This window comes from Muscardinus avellanarius (assembly GCF_963383645.1).
Source record: "Muscardinus avellanarius genome assembly, chromosome: 8".
Taxonomy (NCBI): Eukaryota; Metazoa; Chordata; class Mammalia; order Rodentia; family Gliridae; genus Muscardinus; species Muscardinus avellanarius.
This window is the reverse complement of record NC_137794.1, coordinates 95,951,377-95,970,288: the sequence shown is the minus strand read 5'-3', so window position 1 is coordinate 95,970,288 and position 18,912 is coordinate 95,951,377. Positions and strand designations below refer to the sequence as shown.

Here is an 18,912-nt window from a genome sequence, read left to right as displayed (position 1 = left end):
GGAGAGTACGGACAACAGCTGCTTAGTGTCTCTTTGTTCTCTCACTTATTGGGACCCGAGTTTACTGAAGAACTACAGCACGCATGTTTTGAGCACTGCTGTTAGACTGTGCGATGCATGTAGGGACTACAGAAATGAAGGTCACGACCGCTGCCTTCAAGAATCACAGTCAGGTCTGCATCCTCCACCCAGCTACCGGACACGGCATGGCATCCTGCCTTAGTGGCTGGAATGAGGAGTTCTGGTGGCACAAGGGAGGTTATAAAAAGTTCCAAGAGTGAAGCAGGAGGCAGAAAGCTTCAAGGAGGTGGCATCTGAAGTAATCCAGTGAAAGATTTGGATTTTCAGAAGCAGAAGGGGTGTGGGTTCTGGTTTTGCTCTGAAAGCATTTAAGAGGCAGAAGAGAGAAGGTTTCTGAAGAAGTCTCTCGGTTCATTGTTGCAGGTTTCTAGCTTACTTTCCCCAGGCCTGTATGTAGATTTCTTGAACATTTATTTCACCGGGATCTCTGTCTCAGATCATCTTGTTTCTAATGTAGTAATTCTCAGAAAAGTTTGGTCTACCTACTAGCAATATCATAATCACCTAGGGTCTGGGTGCAAAATCTTGGGCCCTAGTCCAGATCTACTGAATTAGAAACTCTTGAAATTTCTCTTCTAATGCCAATTTAAGGTTGGCAGCCACAGGTTGTGTGTGTGTGTGTGTGTGTGTGTGTGTGTGTGTGTGTGTGTGTGTTACTAGAGATGGAACTCAGGGGTCTTCTACCTCCAGGCTACACCTCCAGACTTATTCTATATTTTATTTGGAAACAGGGTCTCACTAAGTTGCTGAGAGCTTCACTAAGCTGTTGAGGGCTGGCTTTGAACCTGTGCTCCTTCTGTCTCAGCCTCACAAGTACTAAGATTACAAACATGTGCCACCACACCGGGCTCAAACCATGGTTCTAACAAATCCAGAAACTCGGGGCAAATGTTGAGGCAGAGACTCCAGAGCAAATGCAAAAGCAGAGAATGCTCCAGGTTGTTTCCTGGCCCAGGAGGGACACTCCTAGAGCTGCTTGGCCTCCAGGTGAACTGCGGGGGCAAGTCTTGCTGGGCCACCATTGTGGATCAGTGGCATTGATCTCTGGGGCAGGTTCTGCAAGGATTCTGCCTGACCCAGGGCAGAGATGCTCATCACAGGTCTCTGACCCACCCTTGTTTTTTTTCTTTTTAAAGCAGGGAGAATGGGAGTCTTAGCTAAGCAGTTTTGAGGCTGGCTTTGGGGTAATCATGCAAGTAAGAGACACAGCCCTCTGGGATTCCTTCAGTCCCAGAGCCCCAGATGTGGCCACTCCCAACTCAGAGGGAGCAGTGGTCCGTCACCTGACTGAGGCCGGCTTGGTCAGGTGACAGTGGCGAGCATACTTTGTAGAAGACGCGGAAGACAGCGCTCAGGAGCCGCGCTGGTGCAGACCCGGGGGATATGCTGTGCCCAGAGCGGCCTGGGCTGGCGCGCAGGCGCCTCGCGCTCCTGCCCCGGGGGCTGCCACTGTTCCTGTCGCTGCCGCCGTCCCTGTCCCTGCTGTTGCTGCTGCTGAGCACCCCCGGCCCCGCCAGCCGCGCCGGCGCCGCCCGCTACGACCCCACCTGGGCGTCGCTGGACGCCCGCCCGCTGCCGGAGTGGTTCGACCGGGCCAAGTTCGGCATTTTCATCCACTGGGGCGTCTTTTCAGTGCCTAGTTTCGGCAGCGAGTGGTTCTGGTGAGTTTGCGGCCCACCGTGTCCTCGCGCCGGGCTCTCGCCCCGGGCCGCCCATCCCGCCCGGTGCCCGGTGCCCGGTGCCCGCGCCCAAGCCCGAGCCGGCGCCTCATTTCCGGGGTGGCTGGCTGGGGCTGGGGACGCAGCGCCTCCTGCGGTGGTGCGACTGCCCGCCGCCTTCCCAGGGCGGCCTGTGCTCCTGGCTTCTCAGACTCTTGGAGTCGCCTATCAATCAGGTTGGAGATATGACACCAATCAGTTCTTGTGGGTATGACCCAAGATTCGGGTTCAATATCCACGGTTCTCAATGTCCCAGGGTGAGTGTGTGTGTGTGTGTGTGTGTGTGTGTGTGTGTGTGTGTGTGTCTGTGTGTGTGTGTGTGTGTGTGTGTGTGTGTGTGTGTCTGTGTGTACGCTTAACTTTCTGACTGTCACAATTACTTTTGTGGTACTTTTTTTGTTGCCTGGGACTATAGCTTGAGGCAGAGCACATGCTTATCTGCAGGAGGCCCTGAGTTCAATCCCCAACACCGAGAAAAAAAAAATTAAAAGATAAAAATGTACCATGGAAGCCAGGCGTGGTGACGCGCGCTTGTAATCCCGGCATTTGGGAGACTGAGACAGGAGGATCGCGGTTCGCAGACAGCTTTAGCTACTTAGGCCCTTTCCAACTCAGTGAGACTCTATATCAAAATAAAGAATAAAAAATAGGGCTGGGCGTGTAGCTAGGAGGTAAAACGCCCCTGGGTTCCATCCCCAGTTTAAAAAAAAAAGTGCCATGGATGTAATCCTGGTATTTGAGAAGCTGAGTCAGGAAGATCACAGATTCAAAGACAGCCTTAGCAACATAGTGAGATTATATTTCAAAACAAAAAATAAAGCCGGTGTGGTAGTGCTACTTGTAATCCCAGTACTTGAGAGGCTGAGACAGGAGGATTGCAAGTTTATGGCAAGCCTCAGCTACTTAGTGAAGCCCTCCACAACTTAGTGAGACCCCGTTTCAAAATAAAGAATAAAAAATAGCACTGGGTGTATAGCATGGAGATAGAACACCCCTGGGTGAAATCCTAGTACTGAAAAAACAAATAAACAACAAACAAACAAACAAATAAAAAGGGATGAGGGTAGAGCTCAGAGGTAGGATGACTCTGGGTTCAATCTCTAGTATCCCCCCCCCAAAAAAAAAGAAGTATGATAAAAGAAAAAAAAAAAGAAGTATGTACCATGGATCAGTTGCAGTATTTTCAGTGTCAGGTAGCAAAAACCCAAGTAAAAGGTGTAATAGTAATGGCTTATTATCTTGTAGAAGAAGACATTTAAAGTACTTGGCCATTGATGAAATCAAAGAGGTAGGCTCTTCCTGAGGACTTGACCTTTCATGGTCCTGGGATGGCAGCCAGGCATCCTAAACTCTTACAACCTTCAGCCTTCCCAACAGCAGGAAGGCTAGCTGCTCTTTTCATTGGGACAGAAGCCATCCCCAGAATCTCACAGGTTGTCTTCCCCTCAAGGCCCTCTGGCCAGCAAGGGTCTCACAGCTGTGCCCCACTGCCACGGAAGCTGGGAAAGTGTGTCTGTGACTTTGGCCAGGCACGAGACAGTGCTCACCACATATTATGTCCTTCAGCAAAGTCTTCGCAGCCAGAAGAGCTGCCTGGTCATCTCTGGGGATGCAGCACTGACTGGATTCGCTTCTCCTGTGGAGATACTCTTACAACAAGAGAGGTTGTGGACAGGGTAGAAGATGGATGAAGATGGCTTGCATCTATTTTATGAGGATAATTCTTGCTGGGTTGATCTCAAATGTTTTAGATGTACTTTCCTTATGAAGCCTTCCTGGAGTTGAGGCTCAGTAGACTTGCTTGGAATGAATATATATAACAAGTAATTCCTGAAGGCTGAGTCAACTTACTAAAATAATACATCTTTTTAATTTTATGGTTGCCTCCCTTTTGACCCCCACAACCAAAATGTGCTAGTATGCTAGTGAATACACGCATTTCACGCGTTGGCCATATCATTCTCTCTCTCTCTCTCTCTCTCTCTCTCTCTCTCTCTCTCTCTCTCTCTCTCTCTCTGGTGGTACTAGGGTTTCTGGAAGCCCTTCTACCTCTGGGCTACACTCCCAGACCTATTTTTTTTTATATTTTTTTATTTAGAAACGGGGACTCTTAAGCCAGTGCGGCTGGCTTCGAACCTGCGTGATCCTCCTGTCTCCACCTCCCAAGCCCAGGGATTACAAACGTGCGCCACCACACCTGGCTCATCTTCTCTTTTGAAGCTGTGTGTTATGAAGCACTAACCACGGGAAGATCATGTGCCGTGTTGTGATTGAAATATGAAAAATTAAGAACGGTGGTTAGGTTATCCAAATACTTTTGTTTCTGAGCAGAGAAGATATCATAGGGGAATAGAGGAAAAATGAAAGGGGATTTTTGGTTTACCTAAGTTTATTTTTAAGGCAAAGTCAAACTGATAGGCAAGTGAAGAGAAAATTTGGGTAATATTTGGGTAAGGTGGAGTTACTAGAGGGAGCCTGAAAATTATTTCAAATGTTTATGCTTGTGCTATTAATGTGCTTTCTTTTCCTCCTTCCAAAGGTGGTATTGGCAAAAGGAAAAAAGACCAGAATTTGTGGATTTTATGAAAGATAATTACCCTCCCAGTTTTAAATATGAAGATTTTGGACCACTATTTACAGCAAAATTCTTTAATGCCAACCAGTGGGCAAATATCCTTCAGGCCTCTGGTGCCAAATATGTTGTCTTGACTTCCAAGCATCATGAAGGTAAGTATAGTGCATGCCAGCAAAAGCTGACAATAGCTAGGGAATGTAAAGCCATGCTTTTGGAAGAAAAAACTGAAGTGAGGTCATCCCTAAAAGTTACTGTAAGTAGACACTGATATTTGCTTGTGTGTGTGTGTGTGTGTGTGTGTGTGTGTGTGTGTGTGTGTTACTGGGAATTGAATCCAGGGGCATTCTGCCTCTGAGCTACACCCCCCCCCCCACGCCATTTTTTATTTGGGAATAGGGTCTCACTAAGTTTCAGAGGGCCTCACTAAGTTGACGAGGCTGGCTATGAACCTGTGATCCTCCATTCTCAGCCTCCTAAGTATTACAGGCGTGTGCCACCACATGGTTTGCTTATAATTTAAGGAACACAGGTTCCATCTAAATTGAGAGGTACTAGGGATGCAGACAGGTCATATCCGCCATAGAAGAAGAAGAAAGATGGTCACAATTTGTTATATGAACATTTCATAAGATTTCCACAATTTACTTCTTACCAGAAGGATGAGTGTTGCTGGTCAAAGTTTACTATTGGAAGTATGTATGTCCTTCATTTCCTTTCTGTGTAACGCATCCTGTGAACTCGCCGTTATGCTGCTGTAATCTTGCATCCTTATGGATATACTGGCACACTTTGGACTAACTCTTAGAGCCTCGTGGAGCAAATGATGGATGAGTTGCTAGTGATGAAAGTAATGGTTATCATAGGTCATGGACGAATGTCTAAAAGGTAACACAGTGGTTCTACATTAGTAGGGCAGACTCCACCCATTATAATACTCAGTATCTACAAGACCAAGAACACATCATAAATTGTTATTGTCTCAAGCTCATGTTAATTCATTAGATATTTTCTTTTGCATGACCTTTTTGCCTTAATATAAAAAATTGCCTCATTATTTTCTTCAGGAAGAAAATACAAAATCTGGAATTATCTTAGAATATTTTCCCTTTGGTCACAGTCTTTAGCTTCATGATCATTTCCTGTAGATATTTCTCTTGTTGAGATGGATATAAAGTGTTTGTTTGAGAACACGTTGGTTTCCTGATTTCTGGGAACTTCCCCAAGCTATGTGGCATAAAGTATTTCATAGTGAGTTTATAAAAAAAAGAAACAAGCAAAATACTCTTAACCCATCTTTGAGGACAGATTAAGCCCACATTTATACATTTTCAAGGACTGATGTTGCCAGATGTTTTTGGTATGTATGGAAAACACACTGCTGGCCTAGGAGGGAAGATCCCCGTGTGAACTTAAGGTGGTGACGTGAGCTGCAGATGATATGATTATGGCACAGCCTGACGTTAGGGCCTGTAGAGCTGAACATTTTGATCCAAACCTTAAATATTGGCAATACTTTGAAGCTTATGAGGGACATCTTTGAGAAAAGGGCAAATTATTATTTTAAAAATGTCTTATAATGAGCAAGTCAATCTTAGGCTTGTCCTAAGACTGAAGGGATCACCAAAGGTGTCTTATGAATGTGTATTTTTTTTTTTTTTTGGTGGTACTGGGGGTAGAACCCAGAGACTTTCTACCTCCGGGCTATACTCCCAGACCCATTTTATATTTTATTTGGAAACAGGATCTCACTAAGTTGCTGAGAGCCTCACTAAGTAGCTGAGGCTGGCTTAGAACCTGTGCTATCCTCCTGTCTCAGCCTCCCAAGCGCGGGGATTACAAGCATGCGCCATCACGCCCAGCTCATGAATGTGTAGTCTTAAGGATTCTTTTACACTTTAGTGGAAGAGTAACAGAGTACTTAGGACTCCAGTTGAAAATTTTGAGGCTTTATATTATTTCTTAAGCATTTCAGATATCTACCCTTCTAATATTTTTATATAGAATAACTAATTGTCTACATGCAAGTTCCTATTAAAATGAATTATTCCAAAGTGCTTATATAATGGTATTCATTAAATCTTACCCATTTTTTTGGTGGATGGTTCATTTTTGGGTAACTTGAAGAGCAACATTTAAGCTTATGAGTTAGAGTAGTGTGAAATTATAAATTGTGGGCATATTTTAAAGGACAGAACTATTGGGTAATAGTGTTCCCCCATCCCCCTGCAGGCCTTGGTTAAACAAGTTTCTAAGCTAAAGGGTATTTACAACTGGATCACTCGTATTCTGAGAATCACACTCTAATGAAATAGACAATCCTAAAAACCAAGTGATCTACCTTAAGTTTTGGTTGAGAAGATAGATAATCTTGCAGGAACGCATCTCAGGACCTTCATTACAAATAATGGCAGCCATTGCTTGTCTTGGTGGATGTGGAAGATGTTTCCATCTTAGCGGTGATCTGATGCTATTGATTGCTTGTTTTGTCTTAAACCCTCTGAGCAGTTGGCTGGGAATACAGGAGGAGTGCAGCCCTGAAGCTACCCCTCGAGGACCTCAAGGACTTAAGAGGAAAAGCAACGGAGATGTAGAGGAAACTATACAGACCTTACCATATACCCTGAACAGTGCTTTAAAAAACCCTCAGTCCCATCTTGTTTAAATTCTCATTTGTTTCCCTATAAGAGCAGAACATATGCTATAAAAAATCACCACAAAGCAGGCATTTATTGAAGCAGTTATGTATGTTCCACATTTGAATTGTTTGGGCATTTTTATGGATGGAAATTTAGGTAAATTTTATAATACTTAGGAGGGTTTTATTATCACTTTTCAGGCTTTACCTTGTGGGGATCGGAGTATTCCTGGAACTGGAATGCCGTTGATGAGGGACCAAAAAGGGACCTTGTCCAGGAGCTGGAGGTGGCCATTCGGAACAGGACTGACCTGCGTTTTGGACTATACTATTCTCTTTTTGAATGGTTTCATCCACTCTTCCTTGAGGATAAATTCGATTCCTTCAGTAAGCAACGATTTCCAGTTTCTAAGATGTTGCCGGAGCTCTATGAATTAGTGAACAAGTATCGCCCGGAGGTTCTGTGGTCAGATGGAGATGGAGGGGCGCCGGCTTCCTACTGGAACAGCACCAGCTTCCTGGCCTGGCTGTACAATGATAGGTGCGTGGGCTGCAGGATTGCTGTATTGCCTCAGTGCCTCCTTATATAGGTACCACATTTTAATCCCCATGTTTCTGGAAATATTTACTTTTAGGTTCATTTATGGCGTAGAAGAAAATAATTATAAAAATGCTATTAGCTGTATCAGTATTTATTCAAAATAATCAGGAGTAAACAAATCAGGACTCCGACACAACTCAATTGTTTGAGTTCAGAGCAAGACTAAAAATCACAGGATCAAAAGCTTTAAAAGTATTATTTTGTGGGTCCCTCTTATGAACCACTCTAGTGTCTTATGGCTGATATATCACTATGTTTTATTGTCTGTTTTTGAATTCCTCTAATTTGCTTTTTTCTATCCTCTTGCCTTCTGGTCATCTTTGCCACCCCACCAATGTCACCCTCAAGTCTCCCTTCTCAGATCTACCTTTAGTTCTTTCTAGTTCCTTCCTAGCTTGTTCAAGCCGGCTCTTTAGCAACCAGAAACCTCCACTAGGCTAGAACTATAAAAGCCGCCTTTACATCTGTAAGTGCAGGCACTTGATACTGTGCCATAAACTCGGGGACCTCTGCTTTGCTTCCTGGGCTCACATAGGGAACAGCAGCAAATGCTCTGGAGAACTCTTGCTACGAAAACCAATGGTGTCCCCAAGAACTCCTTCTAAGAGAAAAGCTGGAAGCCATAACTTCAATTTGTGAATCAAAACTGTCCCATGTAAGCAGAGTTGAGTTTCCTCTACCTGATAAGAATGTGGGGCTATTTTACATGATGTCATGGCTTCGTTGTACTGGGGGTTGAACCCTGTGTAATTCCATCTCTAAACCCTGTTTACCCTTTTCTACCTCTAAATCTTTATGTACCCCAGCCTTTTTTATTTTATTTTTTTTAATTTGAAACAGGGTCTTACTAAGTTGCTGAGGCTGGCCTGGAAGCCACGATTATCCTGTCTCAGCTTCCCAAATATGGTATTTATAGGTATATGACACCATGCTTGGACTGAGATATTTCAGTATAAGGTACAATTATAATAGAAAGACAGAGGCTAGAATATATATATATATATATTCTTTTAGAGAAAAAGGTCTTGAGTTTAAATTTACTTTTGCTTGCCACTTACAATATGGGAAGGGGAGCTTGAAATCATAGTGTATACTCATATCAGTGTTAACATGCTGGGCAGCAACCCAGCTAAGTGTTTTATATCATTACTTTTGTCCTAATAATAATGAGATAGTTTATTCTTTGGAGGAGATAGGCAACTTGCTCTAGGTCTGGGAGCCAGGAAGAAACATAGTCAGGCCTCCAGTCAATTCAAGTCTCCTTGACTTAAGAACCTTGGGCTTCCAGCTGTATTTTGCTATGGTTATCATGGATCTTAGGTAGACCTCTTGTCAGTGACATTTCATTTTGGGTATAAATCTCTTTTGCTTAAAAAAAAAAAATATATATATATATATATATATATATACAGCCAGGTATGGTGGCACAGACATATAATCCCAGTACTTGAGAGACTGAAACAGGAGGATCGCAAGTTTGAGGCCAGCCTCGGTAATGTAGCCAGACTCTTAGCAACTTAGTGAGACCCTGTTTCAGAATTAAGTAAAATAGGGTTAGGGGTGTCGCTCAAGGTAGAATGCCCCTGAGTTTAACCTCCAGTACCAAAAAATATAAAACAAATTATACTTTCGTTTCAGCCCGGTTCGGGACACAGTAGTGACCAATGACCGCTGGGGTGATGGCTGCATCTGTCAGCATGGTGGCTACTATACCTGCAGCGATCGCTACAACCCAGGACATCTTTTGCAACACAAGTGGGAAAACTGCATGACAATAGACAAGTTTTCCTGGGGCTATAGGAGGGATGCTGGCATTGATGACTATCTCACAATTGAAGAATTGGTGAAGGTACAGTGAAATATCTGGTGGCTATTACTGTAATGTTCTTAAGAGTGACATTGTATGGGAATGATCTCATAATTTGGAGAGCTTAATGGCTTACAATACCAGGACATTAGTCTATTAGATAATTATATAAATATATATGTATATATACACACATATAATGTGTTAATACAAGCAAGATGGGATTGTTTTATCTAAGAACCGCATTTGTTCTCCATTTTCTAGCAACTTGTGGAAACAGTGGCATATGGAGGAAATCTTTTGATGAATATTGGACCCACACTAGATGGCACCATTTCTGTAATTTTTGAGGAGAGATTAAGGCAAATAGGGAGCTGGTTAAAAGTCAATGGGGAGGCCATTTATGAGACCCACACTTGGCGATCCCAGAATGACACCGGCACCCCAGATGTGTGGTAAGTCTTTCCAGTTAACAAGTACTATTTGATGGTGGAAGGCATTTAAATGTTTTCCAAACAGAACAGAATAAAAAGAGAAATAGGATCGATGCTACCAATTCAGAACACTTTCCAACTTAACATTTAGTGTTTATCAAGTTCTGCTTAAATCATCCCTGGATACCTCCTAGTGGTGGACACATTTTTGCTAAAAGTAGTCAGTTCTCATAAAATTACAAGCCATTTAGAGAAGTATAAATGCTGGGTGGTTACTCTAAAACAGACTGCTATTTACTCAGTTCCTTAAACTCTAACCTTTGCAGATGCTATATCCCATCATATTAGCAAGCAGGAAATACTAAGGGCAGAGAAAATAGTAGATTAAAATCAGCCCAAATAGACAGGATTCTGCAAAGAAGGCAGAATAGGAAGCACTGGGTATCTGTTCCCCCCCTACCCAGAAAAAAATTGGACGGGTAGAATTTATCTGATGGCCAATGAGTATATAAAAAGACATTTAACATCACTAATCATTAGGGAAATGCAAATAAAAACCATGATGAGATACCACCTGGTGTCCATTAGGATGGCTACTAAAGAAAGTCAGTACGGGTCAGGATTGATCAACAATCAACAATGTTGAGAGAGTAGAACCCTTGTGCACTGTTAGCAGGAATGTAAAATGGTACAGCTACTGTGGAACACAGTATGGCGGTTCCTCAAAAATTAAAAATATAATTATCAAATGACCCGTTAATCCCACTTCTCAGTGTACATCCACAAAGCTGAAAGAAGGGTCTTTTAATTTTGAGTATTGGGAATCAAACCCAAGGCCTCACATATGCTAGGCAAGTGCTTTACCACTGAGTTACACCCTCAGCCTTGAAAGCAGTGTCTCAAAAAGATATTTGCACACCTATGTTCATAGCAGAACTGGAGTCACAACAGTCAAATGTGGAAGCAGCCCAAGAGTCTGTTGACAGTCTATAGATAAGTAGAAGGGTGTGTGTATTGGGATATGTACGTATGAAGGAAATTCTGACAACACAGATGAACTTCCAGGGCTTTATGGGAAGTGAAATAAGCCACAAAAAAGACAAATACTATATTGAGTGCATTTATGAGGAAACTAAATTAGTCAAATTTTAGACACAGAGATGAGAATGGTTGTCAGGGGCTGGGGGAGGAGAGAATGGGGCATTTTTGGATAGTGGGTATAGAGTTTAGCTCTACAAGAAGAAGAGAGTGGGAGAGATGGATGGTTGTGATGGCGGCATAGCATTATGAATGTACTGAATTCCACTGAAGTGTAAACTTAAAAGTGTTAAAGAGGGCAATTTTTGTTATATTTTACCACAAAAAAATATTGGGAAAAGTCAGTCAAAAAGAACAGTATTAATTTGATTAAAATTTGTTTATACTATTCTAATAAGTTTAAAACTGAAGTTTCTTTAAAAATATTTTAACTTGCTTAACTATTATCTTTTTTTTTTTTTTTGGTACTGGGGTTCCTGGAAGCCCTTCTACCTCCGGGCTACACTCCCAGACCTATTTTTTTATATTTTTTTATTTGGAGACAGGGTCTCTTAAGCCAGCGAGGCTGGCTCTGAACCAGTACGATCCTCCTGTCTCCGCCTCCCAAGAGCGGGGATTACAAGCATGCGCCACCATGCCCGGCAACTATTATCTTTTTTAAAAAAGCTTTGCCTCTAGCCAGTCACAGTGGTGCAAGCCTGTGGTCCCAATACTTGGAAGGCTGACACAGGAGGATCACAGGTTTGAGGCCAACCTCAGGAATTTAGTGACATCCTGTTTTAAAATAAAAAATAAAAAGGACTGGAGATGTAGCTCAGAGGTAAAATGCCCCTGGACACAATTACCACTACCCAAACTGAAACCAAACATCTCCCCCAAAACAAAGGTTTGTCTGAGTCTTTTCTCTGAGCTTGGGAAGATTCTGTGCGCCAAAAAGTACCTGAATCAGACTGCACATATGAGGGTTTTAACATGTAAATAAGCGCAGTGTTAGTGAACCTTTACATATTCACCTCTGCCATCACCCAGTGAGTACTGCCTGATCAAATATGATTTAGACAAGTAGGCCAAATGCTCTTCTTCAGTCTTATGTCTTAAGCCAATTTAGATTGAGGCAAATAATTGTAGAATTTTCACATGTCGGATCTGGGGAAAGTTATAATGAGAACTCAGTATCCTCATGTTACAGATAGTTTAAATCTGGTTTGGGATTTTACTTCTCTGCTTACATTTGACAAGTATGTCTGGTCTGGGAGTTTGATATCGTTAATATTATTTTATCAAGTGTTTGCTTCAATAAAGATAGAAGCCAGAATATTTAACGTGGCCTAGGACTGCCTGGCTCCCCCTCCTCCTCCCTAGGAGCTCATTTCTACCTCAGAGGCACCCTTCCCGCCTCCCCTTCTGTGATCAGCCACAGACTTCTAGGTCAAGCTTAAAAATTCGCCGGGAGCTGAGTCCTGGCTCCCTAGCCCCGTTACAGAGCAACCTTGAAGTACTTCTTGGTGACTTTTGCGTCTGTACTCCAGACCTAACCTGCTGTAGTCCTCTCTTCTAGAGATCCTGTCCACTCTACCTTTACTCACACCAGTAACTGCACCTCTTCTGCTTCATTTGAAAGCGTTCATTATGTAACCACCACCTCTTATATTTCAACTCATTCCACAAGCCCTTCAACTGCCACAGGGATCTATAATTGAATGATAAGTCTGTTTCTTGAGGGGTACAGTCCTGGAGACTGAACCAAGTGGCTCTCTACTACTGACTACATCCTTAGCTCCCCCTCCCTTTTGTGGTATGGACATTGAACTCAGGGGCATCTGAGCTATACCCTCAGCCTTATTTTATTCTTTTATTTTGAAACAGGGCCACAAACCTGTGATCCTCCTGACTCAGCCTTTCAAATACAAGGATTACAAGTGCACCACCATGCCAGGCTCCCAGCCCCTTTTATATTTTATTTTCAAGACAGGGTCTCAGCCAGGTGTGGTTGTGCCCTCCTGTAATCATAGTATATGGGCAGCTGAGACAGGATAATCACAGTTTGGAGGCCATCCTCAGTATCTCATTGAGAACCTCAGCAACAAAGCCAGATTCTGTTTCAAAATATAAATTATTGGTCCTGGCCTCAAACCTGTGATCCTCCTGCCTCAGATGGTATCCAAATTTTTGCTTCAGTTTTTTTCTCTTGAACCCACTCTGGTCACGTTTCCATCCCCACACTCCACAAAATTGCTTTTATCAAGGCCCACGATAAGCTCTATGGTATTGAAGGAGTAGAAGAGAGGTGCCTTTAATACCACCAGTGGGCTATTTTTCATTTCCTTTTTTTAGTGGAGACATTGGTAAATATTTACCACATGCCATTATTTCTATAAAAGAATTCCAAGCTGGTGTGGTGGTATAGGCCTGTAATCCCCATACTTGGGAAACTGAGGCAAAAGGATCAGTACCAAAACCAAACAAACAAATAAACAAACAAACAAACCTAGACCTGTCTCATAAATAAAAAGAAACATGAGATATGAATTGTTTACTATGGTTTTTTTTTTGTTGTTGTTGTTTAACCAGGTACACATCAAAACCTAAAGAAAATTTAGTCTATGCCATTTTTCTTAAGTGGCCTATCTCAGGACTTCTGTTTCTTGACCAACCCAAAGCTATTCTGGGAAAAACAGAGGTAAGAGAATATTTATTTATTTAATTAATTATTTTCGTAATACTGGGAATTGAGCTCACAGACATTTTACCTTTGAGCTATATGCCTGGGCCTTTTTATTTTCTATTTTAAAACAGAGTCATGCTCAGTACTGAGGGTCTCACTGAGTTGCTGAGGCTATTCCTGAATCTGTGATGTTCTTGTCTCAGCCTCTTGAGTACTGGAATTACGGGCACGCATCATCATGATTCGCTGACATTTTATCCTATATTGTTGGTTTAAATTGCTGAATTGCTAATTTAACTATTCTGATGAGAACACATCTTGATTTAATTTCAAGTGGAGCCTTATATGTGTTCTTCTTGTACCTAATAAGAGTAAATTAAAATAATCTTTATCAATGGCAAATATTTGGCCAAAACTTTTGGAAAGTTTTCCCAAGAAAACTAAACTTACATGCATATCAATATAAAATTGGTTATTTTTTATTTATATTGTTCAATTCACTGCATGCATTAAAAATGATCTTTTCTAAAACTGGAATTTAGATGTTTTTCTTGACATCCCACCTAAGAGCACATCTTAATAAAAATCAGATATCATGACCCACCTCCAGGTCTAGCATCTAGTTTATGTTGCTATACTCTCTCTCTCCTCTCTCTCTTTGGTGATACTGGGGATGGAACTCAGGGCATTCTACCTCTGAGCTACATGCCCTGACCTTTTAATTTTAAAAACAGGGTCTCCCTAAGTTAGAGCACACTGGCCTCAACCCTGTGATCCTTCTATCTCAGCCTCCCAAGTACTGAGATTATCAGTGTGTGTCACCATGTGAAGCTTCTACATTTCATTTCTAACAATTGTGGTTGATCAGGCAGAAAGAAAATGGAGTCCAAACCTAATGTTAAGTACAGCTTTGAAACCTGAGTATAACATTATCTTTTTATCTTATCCAGGTTATCTCTGGCAAAAATCAATATTATTATTTAAAAGTGCCAGTCTTAGTGCTGCACACCTGTTATCGCAGCTACTCAGAAGGCTAAGGCAGGAGGATAGAAAGTTCAAGGCCAGTCTGGGCAACTTAGTGAGACTCACAATAAAATTGAATAGGGCTTGGGGTGTAGTGCAGTGTTACAGAGCTTGCCTCAAATGTGTGACGCCCTGAATTAAATCCTCAGCACTGTAAAAAATAAATTTAAAAAGTGCATGGGTTTTGTTTCATATGGATCCACCTGATAGTTTTATGGTTCAAAATAATCCTAGAAAATGAAGGAAAGTACTTTTAATTCTCTTTACATAATAAAAATTAAGACTATAAAACAATTTCCAGCAGTAATTGATTAAATTTATATATGCTTGATTAGTGGAAGCTATTGGAAAATCTGGGAGGGACAACGGCTAAAGGAAGGGCGCCTTTCTACAAACATGCTGTGTGGGCCTTCACTGGGCAGTTTGATTTTAGACATTTCTACCCCGATCCTTTCTGGCCTTTTTCCTTCTCTGACACTATTTGACCTTTATGATTCCTTCCTCCCAATCTCTGCACATGTTTATTTCCCTCTTGAGACTAATATACAAATGAAATGGATGTATTCACTTGATTGGATCAAGAGTTGAATGGTGTGTAAATCATTAATGGTAAAAATACACCCACTTTTTTAGAAATACCAATCACTTCTTCTCTATAGAAAATGGGTGAGTCACCCATGCGTGGTGGTGCATGCCTGTAATCCCAGTACTTTCAAGACTGAATTAGGAGAATTACAGGTTTAAGACTAGCCTCAGTAACTTTGCAAGACTCAGCAACCTAGTGTGACCCTGTTTTAATCAACATTTACAAAGGGCTGGGGGTGTAGCTCAGAGATAGAATGTCCCTGGGTTCAATTCCAGTAAAACACAAAACACACACAAAGAAAATAGAAAGTTAGAAAGAAGGAAGGAAAGGAAAGGAAAGGAAAAGAAGGAAGAAAGGAAAGAAAGATAGAAAATGGGTAAGTCTAAGTCAAACAACTTAGAAACATTTGTATGTATGTCTAATTTCAGGTAAAACTTCTGGGACATGGACAGTCACTTGCCTGGATTTCTTCACAGCCAAGTGGCATCACAGTGGAACTGCCACTTTTGAGCTTACATCAGGTGCCCTGCAAATGGGGCTGGACTCTAGCACTAGCTCATGTGTTCTGATGTGCTGCTGAGAGGCCCATGCTGCGGTTACCACCCACACTGGGTATCTCAGGTTTCTACGATTGTTGCACATGGACAAAGCAAATGGAATCCTGATCAAGAAAAATCAGTTAAGCAAATGCAATCCTCCTTCCCCTTCTGCTTAAATTCTTTCCTAATTGGTACTGTTCTAACTTTCCAAGGCATTTGTTCATTAAAGTCTCTTCACACAGAATTTGTTTCCACATGTGAATCAGAATTGGGAAGTGCATGCATGTAATCCCAGCATTCAGGAAGCAGAGAGGATCACGGTTCGTAGACAGCCTCAGCTACTTAGCGAGGCCCTTCGCAACTCAGTGAGACCCTGTTTGAAAAAATAAAAGGACTAAAAAATAGGGCTGGGGTTTGCTCAGAGGTACAATGCTCTTGGGTTCCATCCCCAGTAACTTAAAAAAAAAATTGGGATTACTTTTGTTTTAGAGCAGCTAGTAGTTGGTGGTACTATGGTCTAAACTGTGTCCCCCACCAACTTCTTATGTCAAACTCACAGGCTTCCAAATGTCACTATATTTGGAATTAGAGCTGTAAAGAATTAAGGTTGAATGAGGTCATAAGGGAGGGGCCTTATTGCAACAGGACTGGTGTTCTTATAAGGGAAGTAGTTACCAGAGATCCAAGAGCACAGAGAAGCCATGTGCAAATACAGCCAACGACCGTCTGAGAGCCACAGCACCACACACAGGCAACCAAGAAACTAGAACTGCAAGATAATACATTTCTGTTGTTTAAGGTGCTCAAGCTGTAGGGTTTGTTTTGTTACATCAACCCTAACCTACAATACATATGGTCTCTAATACATTTAGCCTAACATAAATTTCCAATGCACCCAGTAATAGTTTTATAAAAAAAATTATCATTTCCCCTCATTTATAAAACTGATACATGTTAATTATAGATATTTCAAAACATAGCCTTAAGTTAAAATCACTGTTCAGATTGCCACTTTTATTATTTTAGTACATATCCTAGGTTTTTTTTTTTTTTTGAGGGGTATATAAAGAGGTATGAGATTGGAGGTATGGGTCTGTTTTTAGATATGGGTTAATTTGAAGTGCAACTTAAACTTATAAATTTGCTTACTGTATCTGCCTTCAAGCAAACTGAATTTGAAAACAGTTGATAACTAGGATGTCTATTCAAATCTCTTAGACTGAGACAAAAAATTGCTAATTTTGATGTAAGTTTAAGGAAAAATGGATTAAAGAATTCATTTCCTTCAACAAAAGGTGTTCTATATGGCCAATCTTTATTTGAAGTGTGACAGCTTTCATTTTATCATAATCTGTTGTTTCTAAAATTCCTTTAAAAAGAGAATGAAATAGGCCGGGCATAGTGGTGCATGCTTATAATCCAGTACTTGGGAGGCTGTGACAGGAGGATCACAGGTTCACAGCCAGCCTCAGCTATTTAGTGAGGCTCTTAGCAACTTAGTAAGACCCTATTTCAAAATAAAGGATAAAAAAATAGAGCTGGGAGTATAGCTCAGAAATAGAATGCTCCAGGGTTCAATCCCCAGTAGTGCAACAAACAAACAAACAAACAAACAAACAAACCAAACAAAATGAAATAGAACTCTATTCATTATAGTAATTTCCTAAAATCATGCTAATGGTGAAAACTTTAAAAATACTACTCATTGTTGAAGTTTTTGCTATGGTCAATTTTTTTTTTCTTGTTCAGAGAAAGTCTCACTTACACAGGCTGGCCTCAAACAAAATGCAAACCAGTGTTATATAGAAATCTCAACACAAAAGTAGGGTTTGTTTTTGTTGCAGAAAGTATTTTTCACACTAAAATTTGGAAGCTTCTTAAATTCCTACCCTACTCATTTTACCCCTTAAAATTGAGAACGAAGGGAAAAAATGTAAATACTTAAGCAAATTATAGTTAGATATAGGGTATAGTTAACGAGTAGCTATGAGAGAACTACATGAAAAATTATATATCAGCACTTAGAGGTGCAAATAAGATGTTTTGCCAACAACCAGACTATATAAGAAAAAGTAGACCCCAATTTTATTTCTTGCTGGGTGTGGTGGTGCATGCTTATAATGCCAGTACTTGGGAGGCTGAGACAGGAGGATTGCAGGTTCAAAGCCAGCTTCAACAACTTAGTGAGGCTCTTAGCAACTTAGTGAGACCCTGTTTCCAAATAAAAAATAAAATAGGTCTAGGGTATAGCTTGGAGGTAGAATGCCTCTGGGTTCAATCCCCAGTACCAAAAAAAATTTTTTTAAGGTGAATCTTGCTTACATATGAAATGTGCCATAACTAAGTCTATAAATATATCACTACTATAACAAGGATTAGAAATACTCCAGCAAATGTATAAAATGGTCTCTGGAATAGCAATCAAAAATTATAGTGAGGACAATTAAAAATCTGACCTCTTGCCGGGCGTGGTGGCGCACGCTTGTAATCCCCATCCCCATGCTTGGGAGGCGGAGACAGGAGGATCGCGCAGGTTTGAAGCCAGCCGCGGGTGCTGGCTTAGGAGACCCTGTTTCCAAATAAAAATGTAAAAATAGGTCTGGGAGTGTAGCCCGGAGGTAGAAGGGCTTCCAGGAACCCCAGTACCACCAAAAAAAAAAAAAAAAAATCTGACCTCTTGAGCACGGAACTAACTTGGTGTGGTGGCTGGTGCCATCTTAGGCCACCAGCCTGAACTGCTACTGCTGGCTCCACTGCCCCAAGAAATTCCAGTATGTAAACCAAGGACTTGAAGTGCAGAAAGGGTGGCAGACCTCCAACATCTTAAGCAACCAGCACCGTGCTTCAGGGATGGAAAAAAAGAAAAGATCCAAAAGCCTATGCGCTCACCAGAAGTCGCACCAGCAAATGTGCAGAGTACCCGCCAGAGACCAGGGCTGCAGGGCAGCAAGGTAACTGTGTCCTTGGTGGATAACCACCCAGACCAGCCGCAGGAACTCTGGCAGGCTAAGATCTGGCGGCCCACCCCTGAGTGGTTGGGTTAGAACCTATAGACACAGGAAAGGCCCATGGTGCCCAGGTAATTCAAATAGGAAAAGAGGAATTAAAATTATCCTTGTTTGCAGATGACATGGTCCTATATTTAAAAGACTCAAAAACCTCATACAAAAGACTACTGGAGCTGATTAACCAATTCAGATACAAAATCAA

General features: G+C 41.7%; 1 protein-coding gene across 1 annotated transcript; it reads left to right on the top strand.

The window, feature by feature from the left end:
- Positions 1 to 1,464: 1,464 nt before the first annotated feature.
- On the top strand, positions 1,465 to 15,732 carry FUCA2 (alpha-L-fucosidase 2; the record flags this gene model as incomplete). The annotated part of the gene is made up of 7 exons (XM_080700140.1): positions 1,465 to 1,742; positions 4,339 to 4,526; positions 7,211 to 7,550; positions 9,249 to 9,459; positions 9,682 to 9,872; positions 13,461 to 13,569; positions 15,592 to 15,732. The coding sequence occupies 7 exons, from the start codon at positions 1,465 to 1,467 to the stop codon at positions 15,730 to 15,732; spliced, it is 1,458 nt and encodes a 485-aa protein (XP_080556266.1).
- Between the last annotated feature and the right edge of the window lie 3,180 nt (positions 15,733 to 18,912).